At 45.4% G+C, this 25,574-nt stretch overlaps 3 protein-coding genes across 3 annotated transcripts; 2 read left to right on the forward strand and 1 right to left on the reverse strand.

Annotated features, from left to right (window-relative positions):
• The first annotated feature begins 2,447 nt into the window (after positions 1-2,447).
• Positions 2,448-6,180, forward strand: EDB91DRAFT_1098136 (uncharacterized protein). The gene is made up of 5 exons (XM_041317091.1): positions 2,448-3,009; positions 3,067-3,241; positions 3,300-3,335; positions 3,442-4,255; positions 4,748-6,180. Exons 1-5 carry the CDS (start codon positions 2,939-2,941, stop codon positions 6,112-6,114), a joined length of 2,463 nt encoding a protein of 820 aa, XP_041183982.1. The 5' UTR covers positions 2,448-2,938; the 3' UTR covers positions 6,115-6,180.
• A 172-nt stretch (positions 6,181-6,352) lies between these two features.
• Positions 6,353-7,255, reverse strand: EDB91DRAFT_1042382 (uncharacterized protein; the record flags this gene model as incomplete). Its single annotated transcript, XM_041312991.1, has 2 exons — positions 6,353-6,933; positions 6,979-7,255. 2 exons carry the CDS (start codon positions 7,253-7,255, stop codon positions 6,353-6,355), a joined length of 858 nt encoding a protein of 285 aa, XP_041183983.1.
• A 3,165-nt stretch (positions 7,256-10,420) lies between these two features.
• On the forward strand, positions 10,421-11,032 carry EDB91DRAFT_1077247 (uncharacterized protein; the record flags this gene model as incomplete). The annotated part of the gene is made up of 3 exons (XM_041314918.1): positions 10,421-10,663; positions 10,875-10,929; positions 10,962-11,032. The coding sequence occupies 3 exons, from the start codon at positions 10,421-10,423 to the stop codon at positions 11,030-11,032; spliced, it is 369 nt and encodes a 122-aa protein (XP_041183984.1).
• Positions 11,033-25,574: the final 14,542 nt, after the last annotated feature.

Below are 25,574 nucleotides of genomic sequence, written 5' to 3' on the forward strand. Positions count from 1 at the left end.
GGTCCTAAGGAAGGTGCTCGAGAGAAGGAAGCGAAACTCTCACTGTAGATTTGACTTAATGACTGCATAATACTGTATCTTTCAACACTGCATCAAACAAACTGCAGTTACCTAATCGAGATTCGATCAGAACCTATCACGTTATCACTCACACCAACATTACCAAACACTGTCAAATTGTCTTTCCAGGAACTCCCCTTGCCAATCCAGCAGGAGGTCGCTCCCTATTAATTTCTAGTCCAACATCTGCTACATTGCCTTGCGACAAAACAATCTTATACGAACGAGGCCCGAACAGTGATGTCGCAGGGTTGGTCCTGATCGAAAAGTCAAACTGATAGACTGAGTTTCGAAACATTTTTGAGTTTAGCTAACGTTCACAGTTCCTTGCGGAGTTGAGAAGGCTCGGCCGTGTTTCCGAATTATATAGAACGATGACCTCGGTGTCATGGCTGACCATCGTGATGGTAATAGTGAGGTAAGGGATAACCTCGTGCACGAAGTTTGATAAGATCCGGGGCGTATCATGCCATTTGTGATGTGTTTTACCTTTGGTCAATGAACTTTGGGTGCTGACCTGGAACTTAGTTCTGTCCTCTCACTCGAAAACCATTGATCGGTGACTTATGATCCGTTATCAAGAGTCCGGGCGTGAACTCTTACCTACATTGTACTAACGCGCAGCACTTCTGATATCACTGACGAAGAGGCTATGCGCAGCAGAACACAAAGGGAGGACCAAATTGGAGTGTATCCTTAAATTAGCTCACTTGAACTATGTATATCTCAGGCGATATACCACCCACTTACTCCCAAAACGAACAACAAAAGACAACAAACCGGGTAGAACGTGTCGCGTATCGATGTCTCGCGTTCATATCGATCAAGAGAGAACACCTCAACGAGTAATCGAGACAAGGGTTAGGTCAGTTACCGGAGGCCACTTTCAAAAATGATCAAACCACTTCCTTGCCGCCAGAAGGCTCCATTCTTCGTCCGGCAACATTCTGTTCGTTTAGAACAGTGGGACAGCTCCTGGACCATCCAGAATGGGGTTATCTTCATGAATCCGAACTTTGAAGTTACGCAGCTAACTAAGCGTTTCGAAATGAAATGGTAAGACGTCATATCATTATGAATTACCAAAGCCCTTTTTTTGTCTTTTTTTTTTCTTTCTTTTTTTTTTCAAGTCACTAGATATTCAGGTTGTTTCAAAACGATCACAAGTCCAGCGCAAACGAATGGTGAGTCCACACTCACAAATATACTGAAATAATGGAGGATTGTAGACTTTGGGGACATCGGGGATACCCTCTGGTGCGACGAGAATACTAATCGGAACGCTGACGAGATAATCTGTAGGCTATTCCGGGCTATTCGAGGCCCATCTGTTGCGGCAAGGTTCCAAGAATGGATACGGAATAGAGTTCGTCTGGTAACCAATACCGTCGCAACGCCGCTGACTATCCGACCTAGAAGGACAGATTTCGAATCAAAGAATCGGCAGGAGTGCAGATCTAAATCAGAACATGCCGCAAGCCTATTTAGCGAGTCAAAATCAGTCCAACTGTACAGATCTTCCAAGTATCTCCGACGGTTTCGGCAGTCTGTCACTCACCATCTTTTATGCGGCGGTCTCAGGTCATGTACCAGTAAAACTTCAACCTTGGCAAATATTGGCAAGGAGCAGAATTGTACGTGAGCAAGGAACCATCAGGCAAGGACGCGCATTTTCTGATAGTATTGCTGAGCGATCGACCATCCAGACTGTATCCCTACAGTAGTCAGTACAATTAAATTAATTGACACTTGGTACCGTTCAACATCTCCTGGTACCTGTTGATACACATACCTATGCAATTCGAGTGCCAGTGCGGCAGCGGCAGGCCCACCATAACGTGGCCAACTTCCGGTATGCTGCAGCTGGAGGCGGACGTCCAGGCATTGCAGGCCCAATCGCCCAATTTGGATAGGTTATGAGATGGTCCAGACGGTGGCAGGACTCTCATCTATTCCTATGCTATCCAATTTTAACCCAAATCGACCTGCACGCTGAGCAGACATTTTCTGGATGGTATCATCTAGTTTGAGCAACGAGCATAAAGTCCGTGATGCAGGCACTGGTAATGCCCTGGGGCCTGCGGAAGATCGGATGACGCGTACTTGAGCTGTACAACCCGCGACTCGGACTCGGAGTCAAATCTCAATGAATTCAATGACTAGGGCCAGGAACACATCTTAGCTTCGCAATCAATTCTGTTCATTTTATGTGTGTGTATGATAGGTGGGTCATGCATGATTAATGAACATTGTGCTCGAACACTCCAAGAGCACGAGTTAGTACCGACTTTTCCAAGTGCTTCAGACTCTTGGCGTTCACTTGTGATAGATGACAATGCCACCTTATATCCTGCGAGCCTCATTTGGAGGTGGCTTCGAAGCGCACTGTTCGCATTCGAGCTACTTACTCAACGCTGCTGATTTTAAACAGCTGTCAAAATCTAAAACCATAGCAAACTAACCTCAAATATCCCGAGTCCGACGTGGCGCATGGGGAGAGACACAGCCAATGATCAACGCATGGTTAGGTTTCCTTGGCAAGTGACCAACTTGATCTTGATTCTTGATCGACTCCCATGATGTGAACGCCCATTTTAGAATTTCACCACCCAGGGCGTCTACTCGTACCAAAGGTACTCAGAGTCCAGCTAGGAAAAGGGAAACATCAAGTACGTTCGTCTTTTGATTGACAGGCAAATCGGGAGCGGCGAGCGACGCGCAAATAAGATATTCCCGGTGCATCTCGAGTAGATGCTAGATACACCTAGGAGTGTGCATAGCTATAGCATTGAACATTCACCATCGTACATCATATTTCTTCCCAATTCAGCTTGGAACGCTACTGGCAGCAACCAGCGGCACTGGATAGTCACACCGTATGTTTCACTCGACACATACGAGCCACACCGCCACCTTAGTAGGTCAGTCGCGAAACAGTTCAATACCCTAGTGAGTGATTCTTGTGGTGTGTTCAAGAATGAAACTCATGTGATCTTTCACCTTCAGCTCGAATCAGTCCATGACGGGCAGGATGTTTAGCAAATCTGACTCGGAGTTTGATCAGAACAACGACGAGAACATTCGAGGTCAATTTTGGACGATTTACGAACGGGAGGCTGGGTATCATGTCGAAGAGTTCCTTGAAAAACATAGGAGTGACATGGACATCGTTCTTATATTTGTCAGTATCCGGCAGTCACGATCTCCTGTAGGATCGCAGTTCTCACCATGATGTACAGTCAGGTCTCTTTTCTGCAGTCAGCACCACTTTCATCGTTTCTCTTCAATCTAAGCTCAGTCCGGACGAAACCAAGATGACAAACTGCCCTTGTAAAACTGCTTATCCACACAATCGACAGCACTGCATTTGATGGCCAACAGCCTGTCCTCCCACAATGGAATGGACCGGGGACGACTGAGATTTGGATACAGTGCCTCATGTACGCCAGTCTCAGTGCCAGTCTCCTTGCTGCCCTGGGTGCCGTACTGGGGAAGCAGTGGTTGGGTCACTTCATCCGCTGCGGACGTGGGCCGATCGATGTCCGCAGTCGTCTGAGGCAACAGAAGATGGATGGTCTCCAGACGTGGTACTTTAGTGCTGTCTTGGAGTCGCTTCCGCTGTTAATCCAGGCATCTCTACTTCTATTTGGAATTGCTCTAGGTGCTAGCATTTGGACGCAGCAGCCGACCATTGCAACTCCAGTGATATTGACGATCGCGTTTGGAGCGCTGTTTTACGGCGCCATAATCGTATCTTGCGTCGTTTCTCCAACTTGCCCATTCCAGTCCCCTGCATCGACGATCCTCCTGTTTGTCTTACAAAGTATCAGTCGTTCAATGCGAAGATTACACAACATGCTGGTCCACCGGTCCCCATCGCTCCTCTTTGGAATAGCCTCTGCGTTCAGGCTGCGTACTGATATTCGTAGGGGTGACGATGATGGCGACTCTGAGTTGTCGCACAAAGTTGACGCTCTTCAAGACGCGTCTGCGGTTCGCTGGATCATGGAGACAGCTACGGATCCTGATGTCATTACCTCAGCTGCGCTAATGGTTCCTGAGGTTGAATGGCCCAAATATATTGACATCTCCCTTGCGATCATGCAACTACGAGATACCTTTCTAGGTTGCTTCGAAAGCACTCAGGGCAGGCACCCCAAGCTTGGTCGTCATTCAAAGAGGCGCGCATATGCCTGTGGGAAAGCTCTGCTTCACCTATACTTCACGCGGATGGACGGGGGAGATATGCCCCAGCTGTTCTTTGACCCGTTAGAGTCGGCATCAGCGACATCGGTCACGGCGCAGCCTCCCGATATATCTTGGTTCACCTTCCTCGAGCTGCGAGATGTCGAGATGCAATTTATCTGTGACATGATACGGAGCGCCTTCCGACTTAGCTTAGGGCATCATCCTTTCGTCCCCAGGATACCCGACTCACACCTGGCATGGATGTCATTCTCAATCCCGCACTGTTTGATTCATTACAAGCAAGAAAGGCATATTCGGATGTGGGCTATCGATGCCATCACTCGTTTACTCGTCTTTCCGCTGCCTTCCAGGGCTGTGATTGTTAATTGCCTGACGGCTGCTGCGCTCATGATCGACATCCCTCTCGAGGAGGATGCTTTAGTTCGTCTTGACAGGGGGTGAGCCCTCTGCTTATAATTGATTTATCGTGTTGGCTAAGATGTACTCTACAGAGATCAACTCGAACATATCCTCTTGCGAGTTCTGCAGGGCTTGCAGGATCGGGATCTACGGGCTACGCTGGAACAGGGTATATCAGCATCCTCAAATGACCCAGAGAGTGGTTTCGAAGATGTTGATATCACGATGCTTTTCCGCCCTCTCTCGGTTCTCATCGAAGTCGTCGAGTATCGCCAGATATTCCGCGACAATAATTTACCTCTTTGGGCCCTGCAACTTTGCAGACGTATGGTGCAGAGAGCCAATATCAAATCTCCCTTGAACCCAATTGTCGCGGATCAACAGTACCAGTGTCTCAGCAGCGCCAGAGCCGCACTTCACCTCAGCATCGTTGCTGACGCGGATCTCAAGTATAGGGCTGGTGATTGCCGCGCACTGTGGAATTGCCTCAAAGCGGGCGTTGGTCATGGAAAACGCCGCAAGGAAGACTTCACATGGTTGCTTGACTTCATCGTTCACCATCGTGGTACCAAGGACCACCTTGCATTGGGCGATGCCCTCCAAGCCATGAGCAAGGTGGGCGAGGTGGAATGGCCTGAAAATTTGATGCAGACGTACTACTCGAGCATCTATTTGGCCATGGGTCCAGATATGCCTGCCCGAACACGTCACTCTGGAATGGCGGCGCTTCATGCGGTGAAGAAAAAAGTGGCTTCGGGTGGTCTGACGTCAAGCATGATGACCTGTCTCTCGCTTGCGTTGTCTTCTACTGCTGCTCTCGACATTGGTCCTCCCGTGGACGAGGAGTCTTCTCCTTCGTTGCCACTCTCTGATAGTGCGCAATCATTTGAGCGCGACCTGTGTTATCTCCACATCATATTTGCGCTCCAACAGGCGCGCAAATGGCACGAGTATCTAGTGAACGACGGGCACCTCAAGCGATGCGCTGCGATCGCCGTCACTCTTGCACATGAGAGTCGCAGTGGGCATACGCGGGTGCTACCTCACTCGAAAGCAGGACATCTCGCCCTTTATCTTGCGGCTATCCTCGCAGGTGAACACCACGATATTGCCTTTGGCACAGATGCGACTAGCGTTTCCAAGTCGATAGACACAGATGAGGTGTGTTGGATGCTCTTGCGTAAGGCTTGGGCGTATGCGTCCTCGCAACGGCTGGACGAGGGCCTCCAACATGTTATCCGCATACTCGTACAGCACACCCTGCGACATATGAAGGGAGGACAACAGACCGTGTCGCGCCCCATGGAGGCGGCGGTATCGAATGCACTGGGTGCACTGCGGTCGGCACCGAGTGTCAATGCGGATGGTGATCAGGTTAATGAATTGGCGGAGCTGTTGGGATTGGTGCAGAAGGTGGAGAGTACGAAACTTCACATCGCGAGCTGATTCTATCACACTGATGATTCCAATGCCTCCGTGTATAAGTATATGCACCATCATCTTGGTACTAGTAGTATGACATGCAACATATTCCATATCTATCTTATTCGCCGGATTCCCTGCAAGTGCACCAGTACCAAGTCCCGCAACCTCTCCGTCTGTCATGTTGTTTCAATTAAACATAAAGTTCATTTCTGCAAAATAAGATCAGAGGCACGCTGCCTCAACTACAAGTATACCTACCCTACTTGGCAGGTAAAATAACTCCTCCATGCAAGTGCTTCGGCACATGGGCCTTGAGCCACAACCGGAATACCTCATCATCGACCATTTTGGTGGGCCCGTCTGGGCCATTATGCGACCAGATCGCCACTAAGCACTTCCTTGCAATTACCCAGGTGTCTTGGTGCGATCTCGAGGGACGCAGGTCTTCGTCACAGAGCCCTGCTAACAGAAAGTCGTTCTTTTCCTTCCTGCATCCAATGGCATCCACTCCCAGCCACTGTTCAAGTGGTCTGGGTTTGCTGAGGAGCTTGCCTTCTTCGTACCGAAGACAGACCCAGGTGAGGACCCAGATGAATGACTCAGCATCATGCTGGTACAAGTGCTCGACTTGGCCTGCAATGGCTTTCTTTGTGAGAAGCTCCAGTGCCATGAATGGTACCGTTCCTGTGCGCTCGAGGCCGCTGGGACTATCGTCTTGGGTCGATGATAAGTCGTAGTCGTTGAGGACGCCGATCCAAAGATCGCCTAATTGGTATACCATGAAGTTGCTTGGGCTAGCATCGCGGTGACGGACGCCGTTCTTCCAGAGGGCGTAATGGCCTGTTGGCGTGTTTAATGGTCAATAAAGACCGCGAAGGAAAGAACACCTACAGAGTGCAATTTGCCACCATGCGCTGAGGAACTCCATCCCGCTGAGCGTCGTGATCGGGATAAGCTTTCTAAATACGATGATGTACAAGACTCGGCTGCCGCGCTCGGCGTCTTCAAGTCCCAGGGCCTTTCGGATTTTCGCTGTGGAAGTTTCTTCGAACTTGTAGGACCATAACATCTCTGGGACATGGCCTACCACCTCTGCCTCTTGTTTCGCAATGGGAAGGATCTGTGCACATTTCAAGGAGCTCCTGCAGCATTGTGTCGGCATCGGATTTCCTGAAGTTCTGGACATCTCGCCCGATCCATAGGCGGACATCATCGACTCTGCGTGAGCAGCGAAGAAGTTCATATGGGTAACGGCAGCAGGAGCAAAGGAAAAGCTAACGCACTCAACACCTAGAGTACTGATATATTCGCTAACAACAGCGGAGCCAACTGCGTGTGGAGTGGACTTGAGCTTGAGCTCGGCGGACACGGCAGAGTTACGGAGAGGTGTCTTCGATCCAGTGGCGCCAGCATTATTATTTGCCATGATGAGAGGCTATAGAAAAGAAAAGAGAACTTTTGGGGACAAGAAGACGCGAACCTAGGCTCACTTTTAAGCTAGCATGATATCATTGTTAGACATATCAAGCCATGACCCCCAATCGATAGTTGAAGGAAGTTTGATCACTGAGCGCTGAGCCACAGTCACGGTTAAGTTTGTGGCGCACGTGACAACGAAATCAAACCACATCATGATGCTACATTGCTACCTAGTGTTGCTGCGAGGCGAATCGAATCGAATCGAGGTGGAAATTTTGGGTAAATCGAGACAGTTCAACACTTACGAGTTGAAACGAAGTGTACCTCGTTTGACTCGCAATTTGGTAACGATTTCGGGAGTGACGCGGACCGATAGTCCAGCCAATGAGAAGCCATGAATTTTTACCACCCTCGCCGACGATGATTATTCACAAGTGACTACACGACGAGCAGATAGAAACTGTAATACTCTACTTGCAATCAATCTCCCTTGCATTTGCAAATAACTGGTCAAGCTCGATAAATTTCCCAGCAGCCATCAGTTCATCAATTGCTCTGGGAGTCACAGGTCCAGATATTGTGTAGTCCTGCTCGTCAGCCACTAAGTCCTCTGTAAAATTCAGGTGAAATGCCCCGAAGTGATTCGAAGGATCCGCTTGGAGTCTGAAGTGGTGATAATACTGTACCACGAGATAGTTGAGGACCAGTAAGATGAGAAAATGACCATAGGCCAGCATTCTGCTGCAATGACATGGTTCAACTGTTGTGATATTTAAGTTTTTATCGACCATTAAAATTTAAAGGTCCAGCCAGGGTCTGAATTCAAAGAGCAAGTGAGAATCTAAAAAAATCCCTCAGTGCTGGAGGGGCAGCTACAAGCCTTCTGCAACCCGCTGCCAGTCCAAAGGTTCATTCAAGATATAAGTGCTAGTGTCATATTGTCTATTCACAGGGGATTATGATGTATGGATATGATGTACACGAACTCGATTCTAAATCGCGAGTTTGACGAATTGTAACTCGATTCAGTTCTGAGTTATCGAGTTGACACGAGTTTGGTCATTTTCGAAGTGAACCGAGTTCACATCAAGTTCAACTCGCCTCGACAGCAACACTAATGCTACCATCAACATACGTGCACATATGAGCTGCCACCCGCCGCATCTGAGCCAGAGTTCACTTGAACATTTTGGCAGCACTAGGACATACCCAAATCATGTGTTGCTGCTGTTCCCTTTGCATGTATCCGGTACACTTTCTTAACGAACATTTACTATACGCCTGTCTTTTGGCCACCAGGCCAAGGGTCTTGCATTTCATTCAGGTCCACAAAGCCATGGCACATGGGCATTGGGGAATGATAAGGGTCTGATAGCTAGCTGTTAACTTCATGGCCGCCCTTTGCCTCCATTTTGATTTACAAATTTTGAACTTCCATATCGCCAACCTTTCAGATGACGAGTCACCTCTAGTCATCTCCTGAACATGCAAATGTGGAAACAATCTGATGGTCTTATCAGACGAGTCTCTGTGTGCCTCTGAACAACTGGGCTGTGCAGTCTTTCACTGTGGAATGGAAGTGGGAGAAGAGGACCCCATGTTATGATCAGCGTTCACCAAATGGTAAAGGCCTAACACAACCACTAGGACTCGTCAAGGATAAGAGCAAGAGATGTTATTGAGAGTGAACGTCTGAGTCTACACTGGGTAGGAACGAAGAGGTTAAGTCTAAGGAGTACTACTGACTACGACCTAAACTATATACTACTCTCTAGGCGGAGATATCTGAGTATGAAAGGTAGTGATATATCTATATAAGATCATAACATTGCGCCTAGGGTATAGGGCGTCTTATCAACCAATCAACTACAAGAAAGGGTCCATAGGGGTTAGGGGTATCGGGGATTAAGCAGGGTCTCAGGGTACTGCTTCTATTCAGGGTAAGCGGATATGAAGAAGGGTGTGAGAGAGTTCTGTGACAAGAAGTCTCGAGCGGTGATTAAGGATCTCGATAAGAGATAGGATCTGGAGATGTATCGGGTGCGATTGGATCTAAGGGTTTCTCCAGGGTCTTCGGTAATGAGCATGCTTCTCTATGAGTGGCGCTTCTGTGATAGGGTTTCAGGGTTCAGCTGTGACTGTGCAACAGGTTCTAATGTAAGGGGTTCGGTGAATGACAGAGGTAACTCTTAACATGCCATGTGTGGGGAGTGAAGGTCTGCGATGTGAAGGGATGATGACTCTTCGAGAGATGACTCGTAAAGGACTCTCGGTTATGGTTCGATCATAGAGGCGTGTAGATGCTTATGATGTAACCCGTTGCCTAATTGTAGGACTTTTAAGGATGTGATGAGTTCAGATGTCTAGGGTTTCAGATATAGATGGATGACATATAGATGTGATGTGAAGATAGTGATCGTTAATTGGTTATCCATCTTATCTTATCAGGGATCTTATCTAATCTAATCTTATCGGATAGGGTGACTTTTGGTTTGATAATTGAAATTTAGATGCAGTTGGTAACATTCATGACACCCCGGCTGCTCCCCTGGTAGCGCTTCAAGGAGTCTGGAAACTACTCATCCTATTGTCCTCATGGTTGCGCCTCGGAGTCCATGGCATGAATCTCATGTCCGACGGTCATGCACCAAGAGACCCTGGAACACTGATCTCAGATGTGATGCATAATGTACATCGACCAATGACATTGTTATTGTAAATGTACAGCATCAGCAAAACCCTAATTGGATATGCAGGGATGTCCCCATATGGACAGCACTGTGTAGCACTGTGTAGTGCTGTGCAATGCTGTGCAATGCTGCCTATATGGGGACTTCAAATAAGTGCTTTGCTGATGAGGCACTCAATGGTTACGAATTGACTTCGAGTAATCTACCAATTAGACTTCATGAATGACAAGCAGATCTTGCTGGATGTGATGATGTTCGATGAAGAGGTGAGGCTTGACATGTTTCTCGCACAAGGGAATCGCTATCCAAACAAGATTGAAGTCACCTTAACGGCAGGGAAGCTGCTGTATGGGTTGCTGGCTGTTCACATATACCATTTCAACTCAGTTTTGACCTGTTGGTCTGACGGTCTTCCCAAGGTCTACTGGTGGAGCAGTACCAGACTTCTTCAAACCTTTCAGGTTTGCCATCAGCTGTACAACTCGCACTTCACATGTGGGAGGAAATTCAATGGGACAAGGTGACGAACACTGAATGCGAGACTAGGTGTAAAGCACTGAGACAGCAGCATGACAGCAACAAATACCAGTAGTCCAGAATCCAAGGAGATGGGTTCTGGTGCCAAGTTCCAGCTTCAATTATACTGCACCTCAAACATGTTTTATTCATCAGGATTCAGGCCCACCACATCACCTTATCCCATTGAATTTCCTCCCACATGTGAAGTGTGAGTCATGCAGCTGATGGCGAACCTGAAAGGTTTGAAGAAGCCTGGTACTGCTCCACCAGCAGACATTGGGAAGACCATCAGACCAATGGGTCAAAACTGAGTTGAAATGGTATATGTGACCAGCTAGCAACCCATACAGCCCACACAGTGTGTCTATTTGCAGAGGCGAACGAAGGACTGCTGTCATATCCATGATCCAGACAAGTCTTCTCCACCCTCAGTTAATGTCCTCCATCCTCATTCTTAGTCCTTCACCCTCCTATATGCTCCTCTGCCTCTCAAAAATGTATCTCCAACATCAGGTACATTCCTCTGCCCCTGACTCGATCAAAGTATGAGGCACCTGTCAGTCCATTCCGAGTTTCCTTTGTACAGTCTGTTTTCCATCTAGTCTTGTACCTTGTATGATCCAATCCTCCATTCTAATTTAGCTTGTTATACACTATGGTTCATTGTCCCTTTTATTATTACTTTGTACTGTGCTGTGCTGTGCGGCATAGCCCAGATTCTCATAGTATATAAACCCTATGTATTCCGGTATTGCTTCTACAATATGAATATAGACTCAAACCTATCCTAACCACCCCCAACTCAACTTAAGTCCTGCTCATCATCTAGTCTGACTTTGAGACTTATCTCACTGACCTCTGCTTCTGTCTTCCAACAGTCCTCGCCTTACTTTCTATGTTGGACTTAGTCCCTTGTAGCCTTACCTCTGTCGGAGCATGTTGGACATAGTTCCCCACTACCAAACTTAGTTGTCCTAAATTATATTCTTGTTTGAGCCACTTCTCACAAGCTTCATGTTTTGCAGGTGAAAGAGGATATGCCTTTGCATTTGGAGGAAGATCATTGGGGTCCCTTAGGTCTATCTTATGATCCCACTTCTTGGATTTGAGGAATCAAGCAGACTCATCTTCAGAGAAGACCTTGAGATAGTCATGTAGCCATTCTGGAACCATCTCTTCTACAGACTTCTTTTCATTTTTCATTTCCTCCTGTTGAGCCAACTCTAAGGCAACAGAGCTTTTTTATCTGATCCACACATTCCTTGGTAAATCCTCATCTTTGACTTCTTCTATATCAACCTTCATCCTTGATATAATAGGATCTTCCATGGTGACTTCATTATCATTGTTTTCCATGGGTAGCAACTCAGGAATTGCAGAAGCTACAGTCTTTCACTTCCTTGCCTTGGTCTTTTTGTCTTTAACCTTGGCTTCTTGACACTTGACCAGGCAACAGTCTAGTGCAACTTTTCCTGCATCCCAGTTGATACTGGGATTATGATATCATAGCCAATCTATTCCAATGATAACATCATTGGTTCCTAGATCTGTGATCAGAAAGGCTACTTCTTCCTTGTGATCCCCTATTGTGAGTTTCAGGTTTGCATAGCTTCTGATTGGTCCAGCAGAATTTTTGTTCCATTGATATTGCAGACCAGCAGTGCTCACAACAACTGCTTGGTTTCAACTTGGTTCTTCTCTACAAACCTTTCACTAATGAAGAGGTTTGTTGCTCCACAGTCTACTAGGGCATTGATGTCTGCTTTCCTATGTTTTCCTTCCAACATAACTGGCAAATAGAAATGCTCTCATTTATTCCCAGAACAAACTTCTGATACTTCTGTAAACATGATTGCCAAATCACTAAGAATGGAGAAACAATTGTTCTGATATAAGTTTGCAGTCAACTTCAATCCTTCTAAAAACCCTTCTTCTCCAGGTTGTACATGGATGAGAGGCAGATCCTCTTGTTAATGATGCGGTTGATATCTTCTAGCATAAGCAGCTTTGCTACTGGTTTCTCTTCTTCATCCTTGACTGCTCTGATAGCTGGTCCCTTGCCCTTGGTTAAGGGTTCTCCTGTGCAGTTACAAGCCATGTGCCCATCTTTGCCACAACAATAGCATTTAAAATCACCTTCTGGTTTTGTCATATACCAGATCCAACCACTCTGTGTTATGGCTGTGCTTATCTTACTTCTTTTTCCCTTGATCCATGCTTACTACACATGTCTCTTATCATGCTATATCTAGTTCGGTATTACTCAGATGCCTCATTGCTTACGCATGTGCTTACTGATACATACCTATTATTATGTCACATCCTGTACCCTGTATACTATATAAACCCTAGCTAGGTGACACTGATTCTTCAGCTTAACCTACATGGTTTTCCTCTGAACACTCTGACTTGATTCTAAGTTACCTCTTCGGTACTTAGTCTTTATTGAACTTGGGCATTCTTTAGACAGTTGTCTAGAACATATCGACAGACCTTTGGTCTTATTGATTATTGTTTGCCTGTGTTATACTTTGGCATAACAAAAGGTTAAGCTCTATCACAAGAAGACGCTACCTTAGTAGTCGTCACGAAACATTGTGGCTTATCGAGAACCAAGACATTACTCTTCGGAGTCGGACCACAAAGAAGAACACTTCTCTGAACCAGGTTCTCCTATTCAACAGGATCACAATGAATACTTTGAAGGATACGGACCAGACCAACCAGGACCATCTGAACCACCACAACCACCTCACTCACCGACTCCACCGCCTCACATACCAACCCCTCCACCTAGAAAGATGGGCAAGATTAATTTGAACAAACCGGCCCTTTTTGATGGGTCACAGAAGCAAGCCAAGTCATAGTGGACGTCAGTCACCACTTACATTGCCATTAATGACGCTGTATACGACAACGATGCAAAATGTATTGCATTCACTATGTTGTTCATGCAGAAAGGACACGCTCAACAATGGGCCACTGCATGGCTCAATAAGAAACACCCCTCGACACATACATTAGGAAAGTGGGACAAATTCTCTAAAGAATTCAAGACCATCTTCTTTCCAAAGAACAACACTCTAACCGCAATCAACATGCTTATGAAAGCAAGACAAATGTCATCCATTTCCACATACATCACTTATTTCAAATGAATTGCGGCAGAAGCCATCTGCATTGATGCAGATGTCAAAACAACCTGTTTCAGACAAGGGTTGAAGAAGGAAGTGCAAGAAGCAATCCTTGTATGGGAGAAAATCCCTGTTGACATTAATGAATGGATCAACGCAGCAAGAGAGTACAAATCCAGAAGACAGCTCATTAACTCAGGAGACAGAAGCTACTCTAAGAAAGACGACCCATATGCAATGGACATAGACAGAGTTGACATCAACAAAGAAGAAACCACCCAAGTACACAGCACTAGACTTTCTTGGTCTGAACAAGACAGATGCTGCAAGTTGGGACTCTGCTTCAAATGTGGAAAGAAAGGACTTATGAAAGACTGTCCCAACCATAGAGACTCCGCTCCTGGCTGGCAGAAACCGGCAGGACGACCAGTCTGAGAAACCAAGATCGAACAAGACGATCAAGACGCAGAATATCAGGAATTCCTTGCTTGGAAAGCTTGGAAAGCGTCAAAGACACCTTCTTCTTCCAAGAAGGATTTCTAAATGGGGAGACCGGACCGGTGTCGGAAACCCCTAGTACTTCTATCGGACTCATTGTATCTTCTGTAGGTGATTCAAATTCCATACACATTCCTATTTCGATCGAATCCTGCAAGTCCAATAAAACTGCCGAAGCAGCTGCCCTCATTGATTTGGGCGCAGCCGGAACATTCATTGACTGGAAATATGTATGAAAGAACAATTTCTCAACTCACAATCTCTCTTCACAAATCAAAGTCCGGAATGTGGATGGAACAAAGAACAAAGCAGGAACTATTACCAAAGCCTGTAACTTGTTCTTCTCAGCAGGAGGACAAACTATGTTCGCCACCTTCCTTATTATGTCTCTAGGAGGCGAAGACATCATCCTTGGACTTCCCTGGCTCAAAAACAAAAACCCACAAATCAATTGGACTGAAAGTGAAATCTCACTAGAAGAAGATCCAATTATGATCAGCACCCTTATCGCGGACAGGGCCAAACATGCTTCTATGCAACCAAGAATAGAAGAAATTATTGATGAAGAAGCATACACCTCCTTAGAAGAAATTCTTGAGGAAGAACCCACACTCATTCCAGAAGAAGAAGACAACCCTGAAGAAATCATCAAAGAACTAGCTGATGACGAAGTTCTTATTGCCTACGTTGAGGGTGAAGACTTCATTGGTGTCTATGAGAAAACAAATTTCAACACCCCACTCACCGAAGAACACATTCCATCATCCTTCTCATTTGTCTCTCGAATAAATAGAATTTCAAAGGTCCTGAACTCTGCTAGATTCATATTTTCCCCGACTCCCATCTGCAAAGCAGCAAATGTAGCTCAACAACTTGCTCAAGAAGCTTATGCAAAAGAGAAACTGAAAACCTTCAAAGAGATAGTACCCGAGGTCTTCCATATGTATAAAGACATATTCGACAAAGCAGCAATGGATAATCTTCCCCCCTCTCAACCGTTTGATCACAAAATAAAACTCAAGCCAGACTTTGAACCACAGTCATGCAAAATTTACCCATTGTCTGCACCGGAAGAAAAGGCTATGAACGAATTTGTCGACGAACACCTGGCAAAAGGAACTATTATACCATCGCAATCCCCACAAGCTTCCCCATTCTTCTTTGTTGGAAAGAAAGACGGATCCCTTCGACCATGTCAAGACTATTGTAAACTCAACGATGCAACCGTGAAAGATGCCTATCCTCTTCCCCGTATTCCCGACCTCATAGACAAGTTAAAAGGCACTACTATCTTCACAAAGATGGATGTCCGTGCAGGATACAACAATGTTTGCATCCATGGACCAGATAGATGGAAAGCAGCATTCAAAATGTCAAGAGGACTCTTTGAACCTACCGTCATGTTCTTTGGTCTCTGCAACGCCCCTGCAACCTTCCAAGCTATGATAAACAACATCTTTTCCGACATGATCAACAAAGGGTGGATGGTCATATATATGGATGACATTCTTATCTTCTCTAACGACATTGAATCCCACCATAAACAAACTAATCGAGTTCTACAACATTTATGTGACCACCAACTTTCCCTCAAACCCAAAAAATGTGTCTTTGACTCCGACAAAGTCGAATATCTTGGACTCCTTATTTGCCCTGGCCAAATCTGCATGGACAAAGTCAAATTAGACAGTGTTGTCAAATGGGAACAACCTACCACCGTCAAACATGTCAGATCATTTTTAGGATTTGCCAACTTCTACTGTCATTTCATTGCAGATTATTCCACCATCGCTTGACCACTCATCGATCTTACAAAGAAAGACGCGATCTTCGATTGGTCTGACAGTTGTCAGAATGTGTTTGCCCTACTCAAAGAACATTTCCTATCCACCCCGGTACTTTCTATCCCTGACAAAGATGCTCCATTTGCAATAGCAGTCGATGCCTCCCTTTATGCCACTGGGGGTGTCCTCTTGCAGAAGGATTCTAACGGCGACTTGCATCCCTGCTCTTATCTCTCACAAACTTTCTCCCCTGCCAAACGCAACTACCAGATCTTTGATTGTGAACTTCTCACCATTATCTGCGCCTTAGAAGCTTGGCGTCACTACTTGGAAGGATCCCCATTTCCCGTTCTTGTCATGACTGACCATAAGAATCTCACCTATTTCTACCAAGCTCAACAATTGAACTGAAGGCAGGCACATTGGCTCCTATTTCTGTCCCGCTTTGACCTTCAATTACAACACGTAGCTGGCAAAGATCTTTCTGTTCCCGATTCCCTCTCCTGCCGACCTGACCACATCCCAGTCGATGCTACTGACAATTTGGATATCACTGTCTTACCCAACAGGTTATTCATCAACCTTATTGACACCGCTATGCATGATGTGGGTGAGGAAAATAGACTCTGGGGTGATTCAGAAGTCTAATAAGGGTGCGAGACTAATACTCGTCCCAAGGGAATTGCTACTGGGTAGCAGGTCCTCAAATAAGTGCGAGGAAAGCAAAGACTAGACTCTGTCTAGCAACCCGAAGGGTTCCGGTCCTTACTAGGACTGGGAACACAAAGATGCAGAGGGTTCCCGATGAGTGGAACTCAGCGTGTGACGAGCGGAACTAACGGAACTAACACGGAACAAACAGAACAAATGTTATGACCGATGTCCAACAATAATGTTGAAGGTGAGTGCACAACCACTAGGACTCGGTCAGAGATGATAACGAGCAACAGGATAGATTGAGCGTTTGACGTCTAGGTCACTACAACAGTAGAAACGAAGAGGTTAAGTCTAAGGAGTACTTATGCTAACTAGCCTACTCTTATACATAACATTGAATAGGAGTCTGAAAGAAATCAGCCAATAAGAAAAGAGTCGTACGACTACTGCGGATGACTAAAGATGACTCATGATATATATAAGCGAATGAGTAAGACGGCAACTAAACAGAAACCCAAGTTCCGACCGGTTCTTCTTTGGGAAGCGAGATTGTTCTAGCCTGTGGAGTAGGGGAGCCAATCGGAGAAGCAACGGGTGACCTATGACGAGGAGTCACGTGACCGGCTCGGGTACTGGAAGTAGCCGAAGGAAAACCAAGAAATGAAAAATGGTTCGTATTAGGAATTCGTGACAACAAACGGGGAACAAACGGAACTAATGCGGAACAAACAGAGGGAAAAGAAACTATGAGCCTGCAGGAGGATGATTGGGCAAAGTCGGACCAGGCTTGTGTCTGGTACTTGCTCCAAGTTGTCGGATCCGATGTCAGGCGTTTCGAGCGGAACTCATGGGGGCGGGAACATTGCAATGAGATCAGGAATAGATTCGGGAAGATATTTTAGACAGTGAGTGGAGTACTGGGAAGTACTCTGTAAGTGGAAGTGGAGTCGAGTCTATCAGAAGGTAAAAAACTAAGATCCCATCTATTTCTACCTATATAGGAAGGGGTTCTGAAATGCGCTATGCTACAACCAGGTGAGGCTGTGAGATAAGGAACTGGTCCCGAGTAGCAGAAGGATCCATATAAGTACCATAACACATATGAAATCAGATAGGAACATGTTAGTAACATGGGGAACATAGCTAGTACTCACCAGCGAGGATGGAAGGACATGGACAGGATGGAGGAGGACATTCCGAAGGCTAAAAGGATATGATGTGTGTGGTACGCGATTGTTCTGCTGGGTTCTGCTGGGTTCTGCTTGGTTCCGTGTAGCGGACGGCTCGGGGAAGATGTGGATGGGTAGTGGGATGGTAGCGGAATGCACGGGAAGATGGTAGTAAGGCATGGGAATTATACAGGATATGGGCCTACAGTGGGGATGTTCCCCACAACAATAAACTTCACATATCCTCGTTGGTTGATGTCATGGTTCAGAAAACCATTGACGCTCTTTCGAATCCCGCCCTACCCCTCCCTATGAAAACCGCGCTCTCTGATTGGACTTTTTCCAATGACATTCTCACCTTCAAAGGCCATGCTTATGTTCCACCTGGTCCTTTGCACAAAGAGCTCATCTTCTTGCACCACAACACCCCTACTGCTGGACACCCTGGTCGTTTTAAGACCCAGGAACTTTTATCTCGAGACTACTGGTGGCCAGGCCTTCCCACCTTTGTGTGTAAATACGTCGAAGGTTGCGCAGTGTGCCAACAGAATAAGGTCAACACTCATCCCACCACCCCACCTCTTTTTCCGATTCCCGCTCCTACTTCTACCCGTCCCTTTGCTCAATGTTCGGTTGATCTCATTGTCGACTTACCGCCTTCCAATGGTCTCAATTCTATCATGGTCGTGGTAGACCATGGGCTTATGAAGGGGGTGGTGCTCACGCCTTGCAACAAGACGATTGATGCTGAAGGAGTCGCTGACATCTTCTTTAACCGTGTCTATACACGATTTGGCCTCTATGACAAAATCATCTCTGACAGAGGACCTCAATTTGCAGCAAAGTTCATGCAAGAGCTAGGAAGACTTTTAGGATACAAGATTGCTCTCTCCACCGCTTTCCACCCTCAGACTGATGGAGAAACCAAACAAGTAAATCAAGAACTAAAAGTGTACCTCCGCATCTTCTGTGCAAATGATCAAACCTCCTGGTCAGAAAAACTTCTCATGGTAGAATTCGTACACAACTCCTGACATCACTCCGCACGAAACACTTCACCATTCTATCTCATGATGGTGTTATGACCAACGTCCCTTAACCTAACTAGTAGGTGTCTGGAGATTGAATCACACCACAGGACTCGTCTGAGAGGATAAAGCAAGGATAGATTTGAGAGGGAACGTCTAGGTCTACGATGACGTAAGAACGAAGAGGTTAAGTCTAAGGAGTACTACTGACTACGACCTAAACTATATACTACTCTCTAGGCGGAGATATCTGAGTATGAAAGGTTGTAATATATCTATATACGGTCATAACATTGCACCTAGGGTATAGGGCGTCTTATCAACCAATCAACTACAAGGAAGGAGAAAGGGTTCATAGGGGTATCAGTGATTAAGCAGGGTCTCAGGGTTCTGCTTCTATTCAGGGTGAACGGATATGAAGAAGGGTGAGAGAGTTCTGTGACAAGAAGTCTCGAGTGGTGATTAAAGGATCTTGATAAGAGATGGGATCTGGAGATGCATCGGTACGATCGGATCTAGGGTTCTCCAGGGTCTTTGGTAATGAGCATGCTTCTCTATGAGCGGTGCTTCTGTGATAAGGGTTCAGGGTTCTAGCTGTGACTGTGCAACAGGTTCTTATGTAAGGGGTTCGGTGAATGACAGAGGTAACTCTTAACATGTCATGTGTGGGAAGTGAAGGTCTGCGATGTGAAAAGATGATGACTCTTTGATAGATGACTCGTAAGGGACTCTCGGTTATGGTTTGATCATAGAGGCATATAGATGCTTATGATGTAACCCGTTGCCTAATCGTAGGTCTTCTAAGGATGTGATGACTTCAGATGTCTAGGGTTACAGATATAGATGGATGACGTTGATGTAGTATAGATGTGAAGTGAAGATAGTGATCGTTAATCGGTTATCCATCTTATCTTATCAGGGATCTATCTAATCTAATCTTATCGGATAAAGTGACTTAGGGTTCAATAATCGAAATTTAGATGCAGTTGGTAACATTCATGACAGATGGGATATCACCCTCAAGCATTACCATTGGCTACCGAAAAATCGGATCTCCCAGCCGTTGAGGCAAGAATATCAGAACTCCAGAAGGCTCAAGAAGAAGCCTTATCGTCACATGAACTTGCTAGAAAAATCATGAGGCAAAGAATCATTTGTTCATTCACACCATTCAAGAAAGGTGACAAGGTTTGGCTAGAAGCAAAGAATCTTCATCTCAATTGCCCCAATAGGAAATTAGCACCCAAGCGAGAAGGACCATTCACTATCTCAGAAGTTCTCAGACCAGTCACATACCGCCTAAAACTCCCAAACCAATGGCATGTTCATCCAGTATTCCATGCAGCACTTCTAACTCCTTATCATGAAAATGAAGAACACGGTCCTAATTTCCCATCGCCACCTCCTGACCTTATCGATGGAGAAGAAGAACATGAGGTAGAAGCCATCCTCGGACATAAAGGAACTATCTCACGATGACGCTTCCTCGTCAAATGGAAGGGTTATCCATCGGCCGACAATGAATGGTTGTCGGAGTCTGATTTAGCCAACTCCGCTGAAATCTTGAACAGATATAAGCAGGCACATCAACTCATTCCCCTCTCCACTCGAACCATCATCACTAAACCATTCAGACAATGCCCTCTACCGGTGGATGTAACTATATGAGCCCCTTCAGTGACAAATCCCGTACTATATGGGTCACCCGACCTACATAATATCCTGTGTAATACGGGCCAGTGGATTATGGGCCAGTGTTATGTATATTCCCGATGTTGACGGGTGGGCCAGGAGAAATATTATTTCCGATGTTAACGGGTGGGCCCATCTATGCTGATGTTATATATATCATCGACGATGGCGGATGGGCCGGGAGAAATATTATTATGGAGATGGGTGGGCCCATGTGGGTAATATGTAGAGTAGGATTGACAAATATTATAGACCTGAGGAGAGATGTATAGCAAATATTATTATATAGACGGGTGGGCCGACGTATTAGTATTATTTTGTAGACGGATGGGCCGAGGGAGTGGTGGAATATTTATTACATAGACGGGTGGGCCAACATAGGGAAATATTAGATAGACGGGTGGGCCGATGTGGGGTATTTTACTTAGACGGGTGGGCCGACGTGGGGTATTATTAGGTAGATGGGTGGGCCGAGGGTGAGGTGAATTATTTATTACATAGATGGGTGGGCCGACATAGGGGTATATTAGATAGACGGGTGGGCCGAGGGTGAGGTGAATTATTTATTACATAGATGGGTGGGCCGACGTAGGGAAATATTACATAGACGGGTGGGCCAAAGTGGGGAATTTTACCTAGACAGGTGGGCCGATGTCGGGTAATATTAGACAGACGGGTGGGCCCAGATACATATCATATAGACAGATAGGCCTAGGTATTGGTATAAGTACCAAGTACCAAGTTCTGGGTAACATCTATCGAGTTCCAGGTAACGTCTATCGAGTTCCGGGTAACAACTATTGACATCCAGGTAACTAATATTGAGTTCCAGGTATTTCGTAAATTGAACAAATCACCAAGTAGCGAGTACCAAGTTCTGGGCACCAAGTGCCGAGTTCCAAGTTCCGGGCATCGAGTACCAAGTGCCGAAACCCGGCACTCAGCACTCGGTACTTGGTGATTTGTTCAATTTATGAAATGTTTTATTTTAGTTTCGTGTTTCAGTGCTCAATGCTTGGAACTCAATGCCCAGAACTCGGTGTCTGGAACTTGGTACTCAGTACTTGGTGATTTGTTCAATTTATGAAATACCCGGAACTCAATATTAGTTACCAAGACGTCAATAGATGTTACCCAGAACTCAATGATTTCCAAATTATGTAGACATTTCAACCTCACCCAGATGACCCTCATCACCACCTTCAACTTCAACCTTGACCTCAACATCCATGTCATCAGCAGAATTGTATTATGGGAAAAGGTTGCATGGATCATCCGGCACCACAATGTCTCCGGCAGTTGGGGGAGTAGGTGATGGGTCCAGGGCTAGTTGAACTTGGCTCAGCTCAAATATGAGACCCTTGAAGTCAGAGGGATCCACAATTTTTGAGGGTGTGGGCTCCATCCCTGCCATCGAAAGCTCCAAGCACTGAATACTTGGTACTCGGTACCTACTTGATACTCAAAACTCAGTACTCAGTACTTGGCACTCAGTTCCTAGTACTTGATACTTGATGCTGAATATATTGGTAGATCTTAACCTATTGATGTCATGAGACTACGGATAGACTCCCCAAGACAAGGGCTACAACTGTGGTTTTCATCGAAAAAGTTCCCATGGTCTACAATATCGAGTCCCGAGAACCGAGCACCGAGCACCGAGCACTGAATACTCAGTACTCGGTACTTAGTACTCAGTTCCCAGAACTTGATACTCAATGCTGAATATCTTGGTACTCAACTGAGCACTGAGCACTGAGCACCGAGCACCGAGCACTGAGTACCGAGCACCAAGCACCAAGCACTGACTACCGAGCACCGAGCACCGGGCAGATATTTATCTAAAAAGTTCCCATGGTCAAAGTGCTTTCTTGAACACTCCATTTGCAAGTATTTTGTTTATATCTTACTAGGATCTTAACCTATTGATGTCATGAGACTATGGATAGACTCCCCTAGACAAGGGCTACAACTTTGGTTTTCATCGAAAAAGTTCCCACGGTCTACAATATCGAGTACCGAGCACCGAGCACCGAGTACCGAGCACCGAGCACTGACTACCGAGCACCGACTACCGAACACTGAGCACCGGGCAGATATTTATCTAAAAAGTTCCCATGGTCAAAGTGCTTTCTTGAACACTCCATTTGCAGGTATTTTGTTTATATCTTACTAGGATCTTAACCTATTGATGTCATGAGACTATGGATAGACTCCCCTAGACAAGGGCTACAACTTTAGTTTTCATCGAAAAAGTTCCCACGGTCTACAATATCGAGTACCGAGCACCGGGCACCGGGCACCAAGCACTGAATACTTGGGACTCGGTACTTGATACTCGATGCTCGGTACCTACTCAATACTCAATACTTGGTACTCAGTACTTGATACTCGATGCTGAATATCTTGGTACCTACTCACTACTCAATATGTACCTTAACACTTTTGAACCCTTCATTTTCGAGTATTTTGCTTATACCTCACTAGGATCTTAACCTATTGATGTCATGAGACTATGGATAGACTCCCCTTGACATGGGCTACAACTTTGATTTTCATCGAAAAAGTTCCCACGGTCTATAAAGTTGAATACCGAGCACCAAGCACTGAATACTCGGTACTCAGTACCTACTCGATACTCAAAACTTGGTACTTGGTACTCAGTCCCCAGTACTTGATACTCAATGCTGAATATCTTGGTACTCAACTAAGCACTGAGCACACTGAGTACCCACTACTGAGCACCAAGCACCCAGGTATGGGGTCTATTTCTATGTATATTGGTAGTAGATACATCATATAGATAGACCAGGACACCTACATGATCCTTCCATAGGAACAACACTTGACAAATCACAATTGTGACATTTTGATATGTTTTACCACCCTACCCTTACACAGATTATCCAAGTTACTCATAGACTGTCATTATTACATTTATTATGTTAAGGATCAGTGATATTTAGGCTGGAAATTTGAGATCTGATATAAAGGGGATATTTCTACTGATCAAAAGCCCACATGGTAAATGATAGCCTTAAAGGCTTAGAAAGATCCATCCAGGATTGAGTGAATGACAAGCAAAACAATATATGTGTGAAAAGTGACAATTGACATCTGTTCACACAAAGTCACATTTATATATGATACAGGTTGAAGATTTCATTAAAAATGTGTAGGATACATGGTGGACTACCTAAGGAACCTATACTGCATACTGCCCTGAGGGTAGAGTGTTGGTGGGAGGGATGTGGCATAGAAGTGTTTGAATTGGTTGCCCATAGCCAAGGATACACCAACTGACCATTTTCAATGTTTGGGGCATTTGAGCTTTGACGTTTCCCACACTCGATTTCTTATCTATTTCACTTCCCCAGCTCTCAATTCCTGGTGGATCTTTCTGTAATTTTAGATCCATCATACTGAATATATGTGAAATATACTCTAGGTGTCTGATCATTAAAGTTCAATAATTCAGAGATATGGGCCTTTAATCAGTAGAAATATCAAGTATATACACCATCTCAAAGCAACAGCATATTTTGAGCTGATCCTGGTCATGAAAAGCAAGTATATATGCTATGCTAATGATATATGAATATATTGGATTATTTATGCAAGGATAGAGCAGTCAGAAACATGAGAAATGTGAAACACATGATTTATCAATTTTTGTTGCTGTAGAAGGATCGTGTAGGTGTCCTGGTCCAGTGATATGATGTATCTGAGGGAGGGTACACTATACAGGTACTTGAGTATCAAGTAGGTACCGAGTACCAAGTATTCAGTGCTCGGTGCTCAGTACTTGATACTCAGTACTCAATACTTGGTAGTCAGAACTCAGTGCTCAGTGCTCAGTGCTGAGTACAGAGTATTGAGTATTGAGTATTGAGTAGGTACCAATTACTGAGTACTGAGTGTTGAGTATCAGGTAGGTACTGAGTGCCAAGTATTCAGTGCTTGGTGCTTGGTACTCAATACTTGGTACTTGATACTAAATACTAAATACTTGGTAGTCAGTACTCAGTGCTTAGTGCTCAGGTGAGTACCAAGATATTCAGCATTGAGTATCAAGTACCAAGTACCAAGTATTGAGTATTGAGTAGGTACTGAGCATTGAGTATCAAGTACCGAGTACCAAGTATTGAGTATTGAGTAGGTACTGAGTACTGAGTATTCAGTGCTCAGTGCTCGGTACTCAATATTCAGTACTTAATGTTCGGTACTCAATACTCAATACTCAATATACTAAATGCTCAGTAGTCAGTACTCAGTGCTCAGTTGAGTACCAAGAGATTCAGCATTGTATACTGAGTACCGAGGTCTGAGTATCAAGTAGGTACCAAGTACCAAGTATTCAGAGCTCGGTGCTCAGTACTCAATATTGTAGACCGTGGGAACTTTTTCGATGAAAACCAAAGTTGTAGCCCTTGTCTAGGGGAGTCTATCCATAGTCTCATGACATCAATAGGTTAAGATCTACCAATATATTCAGCACGAGTACTGAGTTCCGGGTATCGAGTACCGAGTGCCGAGTGCTGGGTTTCGGCACTCGGTACTCGATGCCCGGAACTTGGTACTCGGCACTCGGTGCCCGGAACTTGGTGCTTGGTACTTGGTGATTTGTTCAATTTATGAAATGTTGTATTTTAGTTTTGTGTTTCGGTGCTCAATGCCCAGAACTTGATGCCCAGAACTCGGTGCCTGGAGCTCGGTACTAGGTTCTTGGTGATTTGTTCAATTTACAAAATGTTGTATTTTAGTTTTGTGTTTCGGTGCTTGATGCCCAGAACTCAATGCCTGGAACTCGGTACTCGGTACTTGGTGATTTGTTCAATTTATGAAATACCTGGAAGTCAATATTAGTTACCTGGAACTCGATATTAGTTAC

The sequence above is a fragment of the Suillus paluster genome (assembly GCF_016628075.1).
Source record: "Suillus paluster strain FC165 chromosome Unknown EDB91scaffold_2, whole genome shotgun sequence".
In the NCBI taxonomy this organism is placed as follows: domain Eukaryota; kingdom Fungi; phylum Basidiomycota; class Agaricomycetes; order Boletales; family Suillaceae; genus Suillus; species Suillus paluster.

Bases quoted from the DNA above. Each gene is read 5' to 3' on its own strand.
- EDB91DRAFT_1098136 (XM_041317091.1), top strand. From the start codon at position 2,939: ATGTTTCACTCGACACATACGAGCCACACCGCCACCTTAGTAGGTCAG. The intron at 3,242-3,299 runs GTCAGTATCCGG...CATGATGTACAG, and splicing joins TGGACATCGTTCTTATATTT to TCAGGTCTCTTTTCTGCAGT. The intron at 3,336-3,441 runs GTTTCTCTTCAA...GATGGCCAACAG, and splicing joins CAGTCAGCACCACTTTCATC to CCTGTCCTCCCACAATGGAA.